This window comes from Zea mays, chromosome 3, assembly GCF_902167145.1.
Source record: "Zea mays cultivar B73 chromosome 3, Zm-B73-REFERENCE-NAM-5.0, whole genome shotgun sequence".
NCBI classification, from domain to species: Eukaryota; Viridiplantae; Streptophyta; class Magnoliopsida; order Poales; family Poaceae; genus Zea; species Zea mays.
In genome coordinates, this window is record NC_050098.1 from 208,811,525 (window position 1) to 208,827,005 (window position 15,481).

The following is a 15,481-nucleotide window of genomic DNA, read 5'->3' on the forward strand; positions in this document are numbered from 1 at the left end:
TCCTGGAGAAGCTGGCGCAACCAGCTCGCCTCAGCCACCCCATTTGCAACAGCTCGCCCCAATCGCAGCACTAGAGCGGGATACCACAGGCTGACACTTTGAGGACCAAGACATGAGGTTGGCCACAGGAAACACCACATAGCCAGAAGCAGACCGCCAGATGTTCGAGTACCTGGTTCAGTCGATGTCTGTGTAGATGATAAGCTCATGGGTGGAGTGCCAAGATTGAGCCTGTAGTCGATAGTATCCTCTAGGTACTGAAGGATCCGCTTGACCGCGCTCAAGTGCAGCTCACGAGGATCATGCATGTAGAGACAGACCTACTGAACAACATACGTGATCTCGGGTCTGGTAAAAGTGAGGTACCGAAGAGCGTTGGCAAGACTGTGGTAGGCAGTGGGGTTGCTAACAGGGACACTGTCACCGGAGATCTTGGCATGCGTGTCCACTGCGGTCACATGGCTTGCAGTCCTGTATGCTATCGCACTCGAGGATATCCATGGTGTACCGTCGCTGCTAAAGAAACAGGTCATCTGGGCGGCACTCAACGACAATCCTCGGAAAGTGGTCATACACCGTCGGCTTGGGCGGGAACGGGGTGGTGTAACCACTTGGGCACGTCACTGATAGACATGCACAGGTTGGGCGTAGCGGTGAGGGCACTGGTGAGGTCCCAGAGGTGCGAGTGAGGGCAAAGGCATGACCACTAGGGGCAAAGGGGGCCTGGAAAGGGTCGACGGGGAGGCACACGAGTTGATCGCAGGCGGCAGGGCAGCTTGAAGGGAGTCCGAGCGCACAGGTGCCGCGCGGGGGGGGGGGGGGGGGCTCCTCGTTACTGTAGCAGGAGCGACAGGGGTGAACGTGTAGGGGAAAAACTAAATAAAGTGTGGTTGTCCAGAGGGATCCCCAGGGCCAAGAAGAAAGTCCAACTCGGAAAGGGAGTCGACGGTGGAGCTAGAGGGGGTCAAGAAAGGAAAGACCATTTTGGCGAAGACATCGTGATGTGAGATCAAGAGACGATCAGTGGTGAGATCAAGACATCAGTACCATTTGTGATTAGGAGAGTAACTGAGGAAGACACAATGGGTGTAGCAGGGGGCAAGCTTATGTGGAGTGGTGGCAGAAAGGTTGGGGTAGCACGCACACCCAAAAATGTGAAGATGGTCATAGGATGTAGTGGTGCCAAAAAGAGCAAAGCGGGGTATGGAGGTACGAATCATTGTTGTAGGAAGACGATTAAAGAGGTGGGTGGCGTTGTGGAGGCTCTCAACCCAGTAGCGAGCAGGAACAGATGCCTAAAATAGCAAGGAGCGCGTGATGATGTTGGTAGTGCGAGCCTTGTGCTCAGCCTCTTCATTCTGAGAAGTGTATGAGTAGGACATCTAGAGCTATACACCATGGGAGGAGAAGGACCAAGAGGAGTTATCAAACTCACGGCCATTGTTACACTGGACATACTTAATGGTGCGACCAAACTGAGTGGAAACCTAAGCGAACAAGTGCAGAAGAGTGGAAAAGGTATCAGACTACGAACGTAAGGGAAGAGTTCTCGAAGAATGAGCCAATCATCAAGAACCACCAGATAATATTTGTAACTCAAAACACTGATAACAAGAGAGGTCCACAAATCATAGTGTATGGGATCAAAAATTATCACAGCCTGAGAGGAGGAGCTAGTGAAGGGAGTCGAACATGACGATTGAGCTGACAGGCATGGCATAGATGCTTAGATGTACCCCTAGTTCAAGAAGTGACTGAAATATACATAAGTTGGACAGCATGGCAGCCGGCAGGGCTAGGATGACTGAGCCGGCGATGCCATGTGCTAGAGGTAGTGGAAGTAATCGGTGCGTGTGGTTGCGGCGATGACGAAGGCGATGATAAAGCAGAAGTAGTAGATGGAGAAGTAGACACATGCAACCGTAGTGTGTACAGGGGCTAGAGCTATCACATTGGGTGAGATGGCTCTAGGTAGCGAGAACCTTCACGGATAAGCCAAAAGGATCAAACTCAATAGCGCATGAGTTATCGGTGGTAAATTGATGAACGGATAAAAGGTTTTGAATGATATGGGGGGAGACGAGAACTTTGCAAAGATGAAAGGGCTCGGGAAGGAAAGGGCTCGAGAAGCACTTGATCACCTATAAAGGTGATCGGGAGAATCTTCCTGTTGTCGATAATCTATATCTATACTAATCTATTAAGAACCTAATGTGAGCACCTGGTGATATCATGGCTTCACCCTCTGCTGTACCACACTGTGCAAAAATAGTGCAAAGCGAACACTCGAACCCACACCCCCTTGCTCCAAACATTTGGGGGTAACCACTAGACCACACATACCTTAGTGTTTATAAATATCTCAATACCTATTTATATATACTACTCTATTAAGAACCTAATGTGGGCACCTGGTGCTACCACAACTTTACCCTCCACGCTAACATTCTAGGCCCGCCCCACGCGCTGCCAGCTATTGTGTCTGCTCAGCACCCGACTCCACCCACACAGCTACCACACCGCGTAAAAAAGTGCAGAGTGAGCACTTGAACCCACACCCCTAGCTCCGGAAATTTGGGGCTAACCACCAGACCACACATACTTTAGTGTTTAGAAATAAACAATAATTATATTTGAATAAATATCATAATATCTATTTATATGATATATAAAAACCGTAGCAAAGCACGGGCAACTGGCTAGTGATAGATGAAGGATGAAACGAGAGAGGTGGGCATGAAGAAGAAAGTATACCAACATCCGAAGTGGTGTGGTAAGAAGCACCAGAATCGACAACCCTTGGTCGAGCAGTGTCAGGTGAGCCAGCTGGGCGTAGGTCCACCCAACGATGGTTCGGGCCACATGGAGATGCAGTCGGTCTACGAGTTGTAGAGAGAGGGCTAATGAGCGTCGCCCTGGCCACCCCAACTTGCGCGACCACCCCCAGACCTCGCAACCCCTTGGGGTGGGAGCATGGTGCTGGATATCGGGGGGGGGGGGGCAGACGAGCGCGACGATGAGCCCTCCAATGTAGGAGTGGAGGTGTTAGAATACCCGTTTATGGTTTGGGGTTTTCCCCGTGTAATTACTCTCTCAACCCTGTGTAATGGGCAGGCTTAGTTAACTCAAGTCTATTAATACATCACCCAACCCCAACACAAGGTTATGGTTTCCCATTCCAACTGGACGGAGGGCGTGAGGACTAGCCCCGGGAGGATCTATATAGAGCAGTAGCGACATTGGAGTGAGGAGGCGCTCCCTTGGCCATTGGTGAGCTCCTGGAGGATGAGGTCATCCTAGACCTTGTGGAAGACGGGAACGGGACCGAACGAGCGATCTAAGTGTAGAGGTGATCATAGCGCTCGTTGAGGTTGTAAAGAAGGTTGAGGATGAACGTGCGGTTGGAGATAGGCTCCCCGAGATCATAGAGGGCGACCACCATGCCTTTCATCTGGTGGCAGTACTCGGTGACAGATATCTTCCCCCCCTGGACGAAGGTTCGAAAGGCGGTGTACATGCTTGCGAATGGCGTCCTATAGCTCAATTGTGATCGTCCTGAGGATCCAGGAGAGTACCACACTATCCATCTGCTGCCACGATGGGATAGTGAGGCACACAATATTGGTGAGGAAATTGTCGTCCAGGGCGTAGCGGTGCAGCATGAGGGCGAGGTCGTGATAGCGGTCGTAGGTAGAGGAAATTGGGTCGAGGATGATGGGGACTATAGAGGACGTTTTGAACACCCGCTGCCTAGGCATGAAGGTTGGCAACTATGACGACCTCGTAGCCTGAGGGGAGGGTTGACGACTGGGGGCTCCGGGGAGGATCCATGTAGGGAGAGCCAAGCAGATGCCACTTAGCCTTAGCCAACTGCTTGGCGAGGGCATTCGTCGTGGTGTGTTCGTGCTCCCAGGTGAGGGCGCAACATGATTGCGCTCTTGGGCTACAGCCACAATCGCGTTAGCAGCTATGAGGGTCGTGTCGCCGTGACCAAGGTGGAGTGAGCCGCCACAACATCGGTGGGTGGGAGAGGGCTCGAGGATGACACCCCAGGAGAGCGACAACAGGAGGTAGGCCCTAGCCTTGGCCGGCGGCGCGTAGGCCAAGGGCAGCGTGGCTAGGGCCGGCCAAACCCCCACATGCGGAGGGGGAGGCGGGCATGCCAGTGAGAAGCAGCCAAGCAGAGCCCGTGTTGGCGGCGACGGCTTGCAGGGTGGGTGGCAGCCCACGCCAAGAAGTGCTAGACGCGACGGCTGGAGAGGAGGGGGTGCGGCGAGAAAGGGGCGAGGGGGGGTGAGGAGGGGAAGAGGATGGAGGTGGAGGTGGAGGTCAGTCGGCCATGGCGCCCACACTAGCGGCTGGAAGGTTGGGCGGCGATGGTGGCAGGAGGCGGCGGTGGCTGCTAAGGGAAGGAGAGACTGGATACCATATTGGTCGAGTTGAAACCCTAACCCATTGAGTGGGATGAGTGTTACATGTATTAGAGCTACATGGGCTGGTCTCAAGGCCCATAACACTTGGATAGAATAAAATAGTCTAACAGATATCATTGTTCTGTGCCTAATGGATGACCTGACCCTTTTGTACAATGACTCAGGACTGGTTGAGATTAAGTGGAACAGTAAATTAAGGAAGCCATGCTCACGAATTCTGTAGAACCCAATTTTATGTGTTGACACAGGATATGTTAAGTAACTGCTCACTTGTTAAATGGGTGTACTTGAAAATTACTTAGCGTATGATAACACCTGCCTTGATTGTCTATTTGATCGTCAAATTTATGAATCGTAGCTGTTGTAATCTGATCCTGAACGTAGGTTAGAAGAGGGTGCAACAACGACAGATGCTCTTTACTTAGCAGAAAGAAAAGGGCATGATCAAACGAAGAAATCACTTTCTGAAGCTCAAGAAACAAACAAGGAGTTACTAAAAAAAATTGAGAAAGCTGAGAAAAACATAGATCAGCTTCTGGAGAATGTGGAAAGGTCCGTTTTTGTTTTGCTAACTCTATTTGGTAGTTTGGCATAACTAGCAGCTAAACTGAATTATTGTGCACTAAACAGTACTATAAAGATCCACTCTTATCTTTTTTAACTTTCTGAGCTAACACTGGTTTCCTAAATTTCACTCATTAATATAGACTTGAAAAAGATGCAATTACAAGAGAGTCTTTACTGCTTACAACAAAGCAAAGCTATGGTGACACCGCAAAATTGCTGCTTGAATCTCAAGAGAAAAACCAAGAGTTAGTGCACAAAGTAGAGGACTCAGATAGCAAAATTGTTCTGCTTGAAGATTCAGTAAAAAGGTTTAACCACTTTTCTTACAGGTACTGTTAAATTCAAACCAACTTTACACTAAGTTTAATACCTGTTGTTTACACATAGACTCGAAGAAAGTACTGCAGATAAAGATTCTTTATTGGCTATAGAAAGACATGAAAACAGTGAAACCAAGAAAGAATTAGTTGGTTCTCAGAAAAAGATTGCGGAATTGCTAACTGAAGTGCAAGATACTCGTGCAAATGTTGCAGAACTTGAGGACTTGATTAGGAGGTCTGTAACTTCTCCTTATAAGGACGAGTCATCCTTCTCTATTCAGACTTCAGTTCACTAACTTTATTTTATTTTCAATCGCATAACATGTCGGTGTGTTCCAATCCATGTGCATAGACTCGAAGGAAAATTGGCAATAACTGAAGCTTTATTGCTAACTGAAAAGGAACAGAATGCTTCCACCTTAAAATTACTTGCAGAAGCACAATTGAGAATCGAAGAATTAATAAAAAAACTTGAAGGTTCAGATAGAAAATCTGATAGCCTTCAGGATACAATAACAAGGTCAGATTACTTTCTTTCTTTCCCCTGTTTTCTTGGGTGGTTTGAAGATTTTCACTTTGTTCATGCATCAGTAAGATCACAGAATGGAAAATCTTCAAATGATCTTCATAAGAGTGGAAAAACCAACAATTTCTCTTTTTTCTAACTGTAATGGTTGGGAATCTTTACTACATGCATTGTTTTTCTTGGGTCATCCTCGTATTTATTTTGTATAGTTGAGATCATATAGCCCAACTAAACATCGATCTTTGTCAATTTATGGCTTAGTAGTGATTTTTCCCCTTTCCCATTCAGACTTGAACAAGATGTCACTGCCAAAGAGGCCTTATTGCTTACAGAAAAGGAGGCACACGACGCAACAAGGAAGACTCTGACTGAAGCTCAGGAAGAGAGTGGAGAACTTCTGAAGAAAATTCATGATAATGATAAACATATTCTTCAGCTTCAGTTTACTATACAAAGGTACATTATTGTTGCTAGGTTTACTTGTTCCAACATATGAATGTTAGAGAATCTGATATATATGGAAGGGCCTGAGTCTGGCAATCTTGTACCGGCCGGCTATGGTATAGATGGATAGAGGGAATTAGGGAGAGGAGTCCGGATCCTATGGATCCTGTGTATTATTAACTTCCATAGACATAGGGGTTTCCTTTTGCCTCTCATCCTCCTCTCATATATATGTACACAGTCTGTCCCTCAATGAATATACCAATCATTACTCCACAATCTCATTCACTTACAAGTTACAATGAACTTATGCTAGCTTGCAGGTAGTCAAATTTGCACCTGATTTTTTTGTCTAGGGTACTAATTATTTGCAGAACAGTTCCCATCCCTCAAATACTTGACATATAAAGTCTTATTTTTCTTTCCCAAAAACAGGCTTGAGGAAACTACAGTTGCAAATGAGAATTTGCTGTTGAGGGAGAGGGAGCAGAATGACATAACAACAAAAGCGCACAATGAAAGTCAAGAAAAATATGAAGAATTACTAAGCAAATTTGTTGATGTTGACAGGAAAATCGACCTTCTTCAAGGTACCATAGAAAGGTATGTGATCTGCCTTTTCTTATTGGGGTCTAGTTGGTGCTTGTATGTCATGACAATACATATAGTTATGAGATTCTAACACTTCATTCCATTCCTTCAATTCAGGCTTGGAGAAAATACAACAAAGGATTCTCTGTTGCTATCAGAGAGACATGAAAAGGATGCTATTAAGAAAGCACTTACTGAGGCTCAAGAGAAAAATGAAGAGTTACTGATGAAAGTTGAAGATGCTAATGAAAAAATAGAACAACTTCAAACTACGATAGATATGTGTGTACCCTTTCCGATGCTTGGTCAATGGTTTATCCTTTTATACATATTCACGCATCCCATCATGTGTGCATGCGTGTCCATAAGTCCATTATTTGCTATATCGGATTATAAAGTTGTCCTCAATAAAACAGGCTTGAAGATAATGTAGCTGCAAAAGATGTTTCTTTAGAAGCTGCAATGAAGGAAAATGATGCAATTAGGAGATCTCTTACTGAAGCTCAAGAGAGAAATGATGAATTACTCAAGAAAATTAGTGACAGTGAATACAGGATCCATTTACTTCAAGACACGATACAAAAGTAAGTATTACCATTCTCTACTTATATTTCTGAAATTGCCATATGCTTTTTTTTCTCGAACACGCAGGATATCATTCCATTAATAGGTAGAAGAAGGTACAACACATAACAACACAACACACACGACACACACATGCCATATGCTAATGTTATTGTTTTGAAATATAATACTTTCTTCTCTGAAATAAGGCTTCAAGTAGATGCAATATCAAGATTGTCGTCTTTTGTAATGGAAAAACAAGAAAGTGATGCTTCAAAGAGAGCTGTTACTGAAGCTCATGAAAGAAATGAAGATTTACTGAAGAGAAATGAGGACCTCCTCAAGAGGAATGATGATCTGATTAAGAAAATTGAAGACTCTAGTAAAATTGTCACTCAACTTCAGGAAGCTCTACAAAGGTGTGCACGTGCATACTTCATTTTTGATTGTCTCAAATAGATGTATCAGGTATTTCTGTTTGTCACTATGAATTCCAGCCAAATAATTCTTACCCATCCTTCCACGAACAGGCTTGAAGGAAAAGCATGCAACTTAGAGGCTGAGAACCAAGTTCTTCGTCAACAAGCAACTTCAACTCCACCAACTTCAGCTAAATCTCCAGCTTCACGTGCAAAGATCTCAAGGATCCATGTATAGTCTCCCTTACCTTATTTAAATATACTTTGCATAGTCATTGAACACTCAAAATTGGAATGATGCTGTTTTTACAGAGAAGTCCAGAGAATGGCCATAATTTGAATGGTGACATTAGGCAAACTGAAATGAAGCCCTCCACTGGCACATCAGAAGCAATAACCTCAGCAGTGAGTTTAACCATGTATATAGCTGCATAACACAAATCTGAAGAATATCTCAAAAAATGAGCTGTTAAACTATGCGTTTGAAATATGTTTATAGGCTAATGTTCCTGACTTGGGCGACCAAAAAGATTTTGAACATGGAGAAAAACTGCAAAGAATACCAAAACAGAAATATCAGGTAGGTAAATACTGTTTGTTGAGTTTAACTCTTAATTTTATTGTTGTATTGATAGTTTGTTTTTATTATTTTTGAAGCCTTCTCATCACCAGCAGCCCCAGGACGATCAGCAGTGGCTACTCGCTTGTATTCCACAACATCTTGGATTTTCTGGGAGCAAACCAGTTGCAGCTCTCCTTATATACCAATGCCTTCTCCATTGGAAATCATTTGAAGCCATGAAGACAGGTGTCTTCGACAGCATTTTGCATGCTATAAACTCAGCCACAGAGGTTCCCGTCACTTAGTTTGATTCTTTATTTTTTAACTATTTCATCATAATTCTTTTTAAGAACCATTGTTACGGAGCGCTACTTCTACTTTTGTGAAAAGAACTACATAGTTTTTTATCGAATATTTCAGTAATCTGAACATAGACCTACGTCCATTGAACATATAAATGAAGTAAAGATGGGTAATGTTAGAGCCCACATATGCAACACTGAAAAGGGAAAATAAGTTGCATGCAAACTTTTGCATTCCCTTTTTTTCTTCATTTATTTTTATATTTCATACAAGACTGCATCGTGCTATTGTACTAGAATCTGGCTAATTATCCTTTTTATTTTCTTCCCGTAAAGGCTCAAAATGACATGAGAACATTGGCATATTGGTTGTCCAACTTATCTACATTAACAGTTCTCCTTCAACGATCATTCAAAACTACTAGGACGGCAATCTCAACTCCACAAAGGAGAAGATTTTCATCGGAGAGGATCTTTCATGGAAATCAAACTTCAAATGCTGGGCTTGCTTATCTCAGTGGTCAATCAGTTGTTGGGTCTGCTGGACTGCCCCAAGTTGAAGCAAAATATCCTGCTTTGCTATTCAAACAGCAGCTCGTGGATCTAATTGAAAAGGTTTATGGCATGATAAGTGACAGCGTGAAGAAGGAGCTAAACCCTTTGCTTGAATTGTGTATACAGGTACTGCTACCAGAAATGAATGCTGGTTCAAAAAAAAATTTATCATCATTGAACGATGTCTAAACACAAAACTTGTCAGGATCCACGAACTTCTCACTCGAGTATCGCAAAAGGCAATCTTAATGGCATGGGTCAACAGAACCAACTCACATATTGGCTGGGCATAGTGAAAATTCTCACTAGCTACTTGGATGTACTGAGGGTAAATCACGTAAGTGCTAAACTATTATTGATCTATCCCCTGTGGCATCCATTAGTTAAAAGTTTTGAATGTACATGTCTTTATCAAAATTGCAGGTTCCATCAATTCTGGTGCATAAACTCTTCACTCAGATATTCTCATTGATTGATGTTCAACTATTTAACCGGTAAACATTTTGTCTTTTTATGATGTTATTTTGTCTTGATATATGTAATGTTTCTCTAAGATATTTGCTTTGAAACTAGGTTACTTTTGCGGCGTGAGTGCTGTTCTTTTAGTAACGGGGAATATGTCAGAGCTGGACTAACTGAACTAAAACATTGGTCCGACAATGCTACAAGAGAGGTTGATTAGATACCACCTGTTTTGTGATGGTTTTCCCCAAATGTCATTGGCTTATATGTTATATGTTTCACACAGTTTGCAGGTTCAGCGTGGGAGGCATTGAGGCATATTAGACAAGCTGTCGATTTCCTGGTGCGGCAACACTTACTTTAGTACTACCTTGAGTCACTAAATTATGCCATTTCAGACACAGAAATAGGTGAATATGACGTTTCAGACACAAAATAGGTAGAAAACAAGTCATTTCTGGGCGGATCGGTAGGTACGTCTCCCGGTGCTTGCTCGGCTGGGCCCACAGGCCGATTCACATCCCATCGTGGCTCCATTTTCCAAGACGCGTGCGCCCGTTCGACAGCCCGAGGATATCCTTTCCAAGGTGATTTCAGCGGCGCAAGGATCACCTCTTTTGACTATGCAGGCACTACGGGGTCCACAAGATCTCTCGCATCCGCCTAATGAGTCTGGTTCCATCAAACCTGCGCCTGCTATATCTCCCGAGAAACCTAGGCGTATCTGCTCCGAGGAAATTACCTCAGGCTTTTCAACGGTTGGAGCTGGGCCTGAGGAGCCCAGGTGTGATTGCTCCTGTCCTCTAGGCACAGGCAACTGCAAAGATTGGGCCTCCCAATCTGGGGAATGTTTTGAGGAGGCAGGACACCCCCAGGCGTCGACAGTTGAGCAACCTCTCCTGGCTGCTCCCATTGACGTGCCTACTCTCTCTGATCAGCAGGGCATTGGTTTGGTGGCAAATGAATTCAACAACAGTACAACACACAATATGAGTACACTGAAGATCATGGGCTCAATTTGTTTGATGATCAGAGTATTGAGCAGATCCCAGAACAGCACATTGAAGATCAGGGGATTTATTTAAATGACGATCAGAGTACTGAACAGAACCCAGAACAACACATTGAAGATCAGGGGCTCATTTTATATGATGATCAGAGTACTGAACAGAATTCTGAACAGAACATTGAACAACAGACATCCTTGATCCCTAGTGGACTTAATCTCTTGAATTCACAACCTGTTACTACTCAACTCAATGTGCAGGATGACCGGAGGCTCTTACAGGCCTACCCCTTGGTTTATTCTAGAAGGCGACGACACTCTAGAAGCCCACCGCCATTGACCAAAACTCCACAAGAAACCCCTGAAGTTGCAGCTGTTAGGAAACTCATGAAGGCTTCTAAGGCTATTGAAGCGCTGCTGCCTCAACCAGTCATCCATAAGCAAAAACCAAAGCTCCAAGCACCTTAGGCCTTGTTACTTTCTTCCAAGCAACAAGACAATCCCCTCCTTTAGCATTCTTTCTGCCTCTCCATAAGAATCCTCGCCTGATTTTATCAATGGCATGAATTATTCCCTGAGGAAGATCCAGAGCCATAGCATGATAAATTATAGTTGCAGTGAGCACAGACTGAACCAGAACAGCTCTCCCAGCTGTAGCCATTAGATCAGCCTTCCAGCCAGGTAGAAGGTCGGCTACCTTGACTACAAGAAATTGCAGTTGTGCCTTGGACAACTTCTTCAAAGATAGGGGCAACCCGAGATATTTGAAGGGGAAGCCATCCACCTTACAAGGGAGCTGATTCTGAATGGATTCAATTAGTTCTGGCGCACAATGAATAGGAAGCACACTACTTTTCTGAATGTTTGTCTTCAATCCAGAGGCCTCCCCAAAAGGTTGTAAGATCTTTAGTATCAGCTCAATCTCTGCATGTGTAGGTCTCAGGAATAGGACCACATCGTCAGCGTACAAAGAAAGCCTATGTAGAATGGATCTCGAGAGAGGGGATGGAGAAGACCAGCTTCAGCTGCTCTAGAAATCAGCAGGTTAAGAGTATCCATAACTATGATGAAAAGCATCGGAGAGAGGGAATCTCCTTGCCTCAACCCTCGATGATGAGAGATGTAGTCACCTGGGACACCATTCAACAAAATCTTTGTGGAGGAAGTAGAAAGATGCCACTAATAATATCTCTCCACACATATCAAAACCCCAATTTTTTCAACACCTCCAAAAGAAAGGGCCAAGATATGGTGTCAAAGGTCTTAGAAATGTCCAATTTAAGGAGAATTCTAGGCTGTTTCTGAGCATGAAGATATCTAGCAGTTTGCTGCACCATCATAAAGTTATCTTGTATAAATCTGCCCTTAATGAAAGCACTTTGGGTTTTTGAAATTAAGCAATCCAATTTTGCACCAAGCCTATTGGCCAAGTTCTTTGTCATGAGCTTAGCAAAACTGTGAATCAGGCTTATGGGGCGATAATCAGCAGCCCCATCAGCGCCCTCCATTTTTGGCAACATCGTGATAAAGGCAGAGTTGAGGAGGCGAAGGTTTCTGAAGTCCCTCCACACAGCACCATTGGCTTGCATCAAGTCATCTTTGATTACAGGCCAGCATATCTTGTAAAACTTTCCAGTGAAGCCATCCGGTCCTGGGGCTTGGTAACCAAGAGAAGTTCAGTATCGAAGATCAAGACCGTTACTGTATACTCTTTGGTGCCATGCTTTCAGACCCACATTTTCAGCCCTTGCAGCAATCTTTGGTTGGGCAGTGGATGAAGAAGACGAGGTGCGATCAGCAGGCCTCCTAGCTGATTGTTAGACACCTGTCTGTATTTTTATTTGGTCGCCTTCTCATTTATTGGTAATAATGAATCCTTCGTCATTCTTGATTTGGAATGCTCGTGGCCTCAACAGTAAGGCCGGCGTGATGTGGTTCGAGATGTAATTCTTTTCAGCCAAACTGAGATAGTGTGTATCCAGGAAACTAAAGTGGCTAATATGAGCCAGACTTTATTCCTTTCTGTGTTTGGCTCAGCTTTTGATAAATTTGTGGATCTTCCAGCGCAGGGCACTAGAGGGGGTGTGCTCATAGCTTGGAAAAGCAGCATATGTCAAGAAATTGCTACAAGGGTCGATAGGTTTTCTGTCTCTGTTCACATTGCAGAACAGGAAGGCCGAAATTGGTGGTTTACAAGGGTTTATGGTCCACAAGCTGAGGAAGAAAAGATTAAGTTTTTACAGGAATTGAAAGATATCAGGATGTTATATTGTTATGTAATGGGCCATGGCTGTTAGCTGGAGACTTCAACATGATTTATCAAGCTTCAGACAAAAATAATGATAATCTGGACAGGGCCATGATGGGAAGGTTTAGGAGATTTTTAAATGAAGTTGATTTGAAAGAAATCCCTCTCCTGGGCCATAAGTACACTTGGTCCAATGAGAGGAGTTCACCTACTTTGGTGAGGCTGGATAGGGCCTTTTGCTGTTTGGAATGGGAGAATATATTCCCTGATTTGGTCCTCCAATGTTCGGCGTCTAATGTATCTGATTCTTGGTTTAAAACTCCAAACTAAAGGTAAGAGGAAATTTCATTTTGAAAGCTTTTGGGCAAAAGTACCGGGATTCCTTGAGGCTGTTCAACAGAACTGGGAAGCTCCTGTACAGTCCATATGTGCAGTAGAGCGCCTTTTTCTCAAGTTGCAACGGCTCAGTAAAGATTTACAGAAGTGGGGGCAAAGAAAGGTTGGTAACATTAAACTACAAATTGAGATGGCCAAGGAAATAATACATAGACTGGAGATTGCAAGAGATTCCAGGGACCTTTCAAACAGGGAAGAGTGGCTAAGAAAGAAGCTTAAACTACATCTGCTTGGTCTTGCTTCTCTGGAACGCACCATTTTTTTCTCGAACACGCAGGAGAACTGTATATCATTATATTAAAAAAAGGAAGAAGGGTCCAAAAATAGACCAAACACAATACAAAGGAAAGGCGTTCTATGGTGGCCGCATTTTAGAATACATGAAAGCATCCATGATAGAACACCTAATAAGGGCACCACCTACACAAACCTGACGCACCATCTCTGTACTAGACAACAACTTTATTTTTGTTGATATCACAAACTCCCCCTACCAGATCCCTGCAAGATACCTGGAATAGGAGCTGTAAGAAGAGCCAGATGTTTGGCTCCAGCGAACTTCCATAGATCCATATCTTCTTCAGCTCCTCTGATATCTCCCTCCAAGTTGGGTTTAATTCTGTCAAAAACACATCCGTTCCTGTGATTCTAGAGAGTCCACAACCCGAGGGTAATTAAAGAAACAGAAGTGCTGAATTTTTATGAAAAGGCCTTGGGAACAGCTGAAAATCGCCCCCTATCTTTAAATCTTAATGAGATTGGTATGCAGCAGCATGATTTGGCCAGCCTAGACAACCCATTCACAGAAGAGGAATTATGGGCAGCAGTTAAAGACTTACCTCCTTGACAAAGCACCCGGCCCGGATGGTTTCACAGGTCGGTTTTACAATTATGTTGGAGCATTATAAAAAATGATTTGGTGGAGGCTTTTGCTGCCTGTGCTAGGGGACATATTTTCAAATTCAGGCTTCTCAACACAGCCTTCATCACCCTTATCCCCAAAAAAATTGATGCCATGCAAGTGAAAGACTATAGACCAATCAGCCTAATACATAACTTTGCCAAGCTTGTGGGAAAAGTCTTGGCAAACAGATTGGCACCCTTACTGCCCTCCATTGTCTCCACAAATCAGAGTGCCTTTGTTAGGGGCAGAAACATCCATGACAACTTCATCTTTGTTCAACAGATGGTGAAGGCCTTACATAAGAAAAAAGAAGCACATGTTATGCTGAAATTGAATATATCAAAGGCGTTTGATTCGGTTTCCTGGTCCTTTCTCCTTGAAGTCATGGAATATGTGGGATTCGGTAGGCGGTGGTGTGATCTTATAAGCTTATTGCTTTCAACCTCCTCAACCAGAATCCTTGTCAATGGGGAACCTGGGTTGCCTATTATCCATAAACGAGGCCTACAACAAGGTGATCCACTCTCCCATGCTCTTCATCCTTGTTATGGATGCTCTGAACTACTTGGTCAAGTATGCCACTTCCAACCAACTGCTGCAACCCCTTGCGGTCCAACATGCCAGGCATAGGATCTCCTTTTACGCAGATGACGCAGTAATATTTTTGAGACCCTTAATGACAGATCTGATGGTTGCAAAGTCCATCCTCAACCTGTTTGGGCAAGCTTCTGGTTTACAATGTAATTTATCCAAGAGTTCTGTGGCCCCTATTCAATGTTTAGAACCTGAAAGACTTTTAACAATGGAAATTCTGTTCTGTAGTGCAAAAAATTTCCCCTGTACATATCTTGGGCTGCCTCTATCCATCCATAAACCCCCTAAGGAGGCTCTACAACTTTTGGTGGATAAAGTTTCAGACTACTTGCCGGGATGGAAAGCTTCTCTAATGAACCGGTCTGGTCGATTAATTATGGTACGAGCAGTCTTGACAGCCTCTCCTATATATTCTATGCTAGCAATTGATCTCCCAAAATGGGCCATTAAGGCTGCGGACAAAATAAGGAGAGGGTTTGGTAGAAACACCTCGGCTGCACAGATTATAGGAGTGAGTATCGAGTTGGCTGGACGAGCGGGAGCGAAGGGGCGTCGTGCTGCCGCTCGGCTGGGAACTCAGGTGAGGTG

The 15,481-nt window shown here is 44.2% G+C and overlaps 1 protein-coding gene across 12 annotated transcripts in view; it reads left to right on the forward strand.

Annotated features, from left to right (window-relative positions):
* LOC100216838 (myosin-17) overlaps window positions 1–15,481 on the forward strand; it is a 64,889-nt gene that overhangs the window by 41,726 nt on the left and 7,682 nt on the right. For 6 of the 12 annotated variants that reach the window (XM_008676890.4, XM_020549522.2, XM_020549521.2 and 3 more), the window contains 18 exons: window positions 4,818–4,985; window positions 5,141–5,308; window positions 5,388–5,555; window positions 5,673–5,840; window positions 6,135–6,302; window positions 6,726–6,893; window positions 6,999–7,163; window positions 7,298–7,465; window positions 7,655–7,864; window positions 7,976–8,096; window positions 8,177–8,269; window positions 8,364–8,444; window positions 8,522–8,716; window positions 9,065–9,409; window positions 9,489–9,620; window positions 9,707–9,777; window positions 9,857–9,956; window positions 10,032–10,088. In XM_008676890.4, coding sequence (XP_008675112.1) covers window positions 4,818–4,985; window positions 5,141–5,308; window positions 5,388–5,555; window positions 5,673–5,840; window positions 6,135–6,302; window positions 6,726–6,893; window positions 6,999–7,163; window positions 7,298–7,465; window positions 7,655–7,864; window positions 7,976–8,096; window positions 8,177–8,269; window positions 8,364–8,444; window positions 8,522–8,716; window positions 9,065–9,409; window positions 9,489–9,620; window positions 9,707–9,777; window positions 9,857–9,956; window positions 10,032–10,088 — 2,746 coding nt within the window. Of the gene's footprint in view, window positions 1–4,817; window positions 4,986–5,140; window positions 5,309–5,387; window positions 5,556–5,672; window positions 5,841–6,134; window positions 6,303–6,725; window positions 6,894–6,998; window positions 7,164–7,297; window positions 7,466–7,654; window positions 7,865–7,975; window positions 8,097–8,176; window positions 8,284–8,363; window positions 8,445–8,521; window positions 8,717–9,064; window positions 9,410–9,488; window positions 9,621–9,706; window positions 9,778–9,856; window positions 9,957–10,031; window positions 10,089–15,481 lie in introns of all 12 variants that reach the window. The other 6 variants (XM_035965689.1, XM_020549524.2, XR_002267797.3 and 3 more) reach the window with 5 other exon arrangements.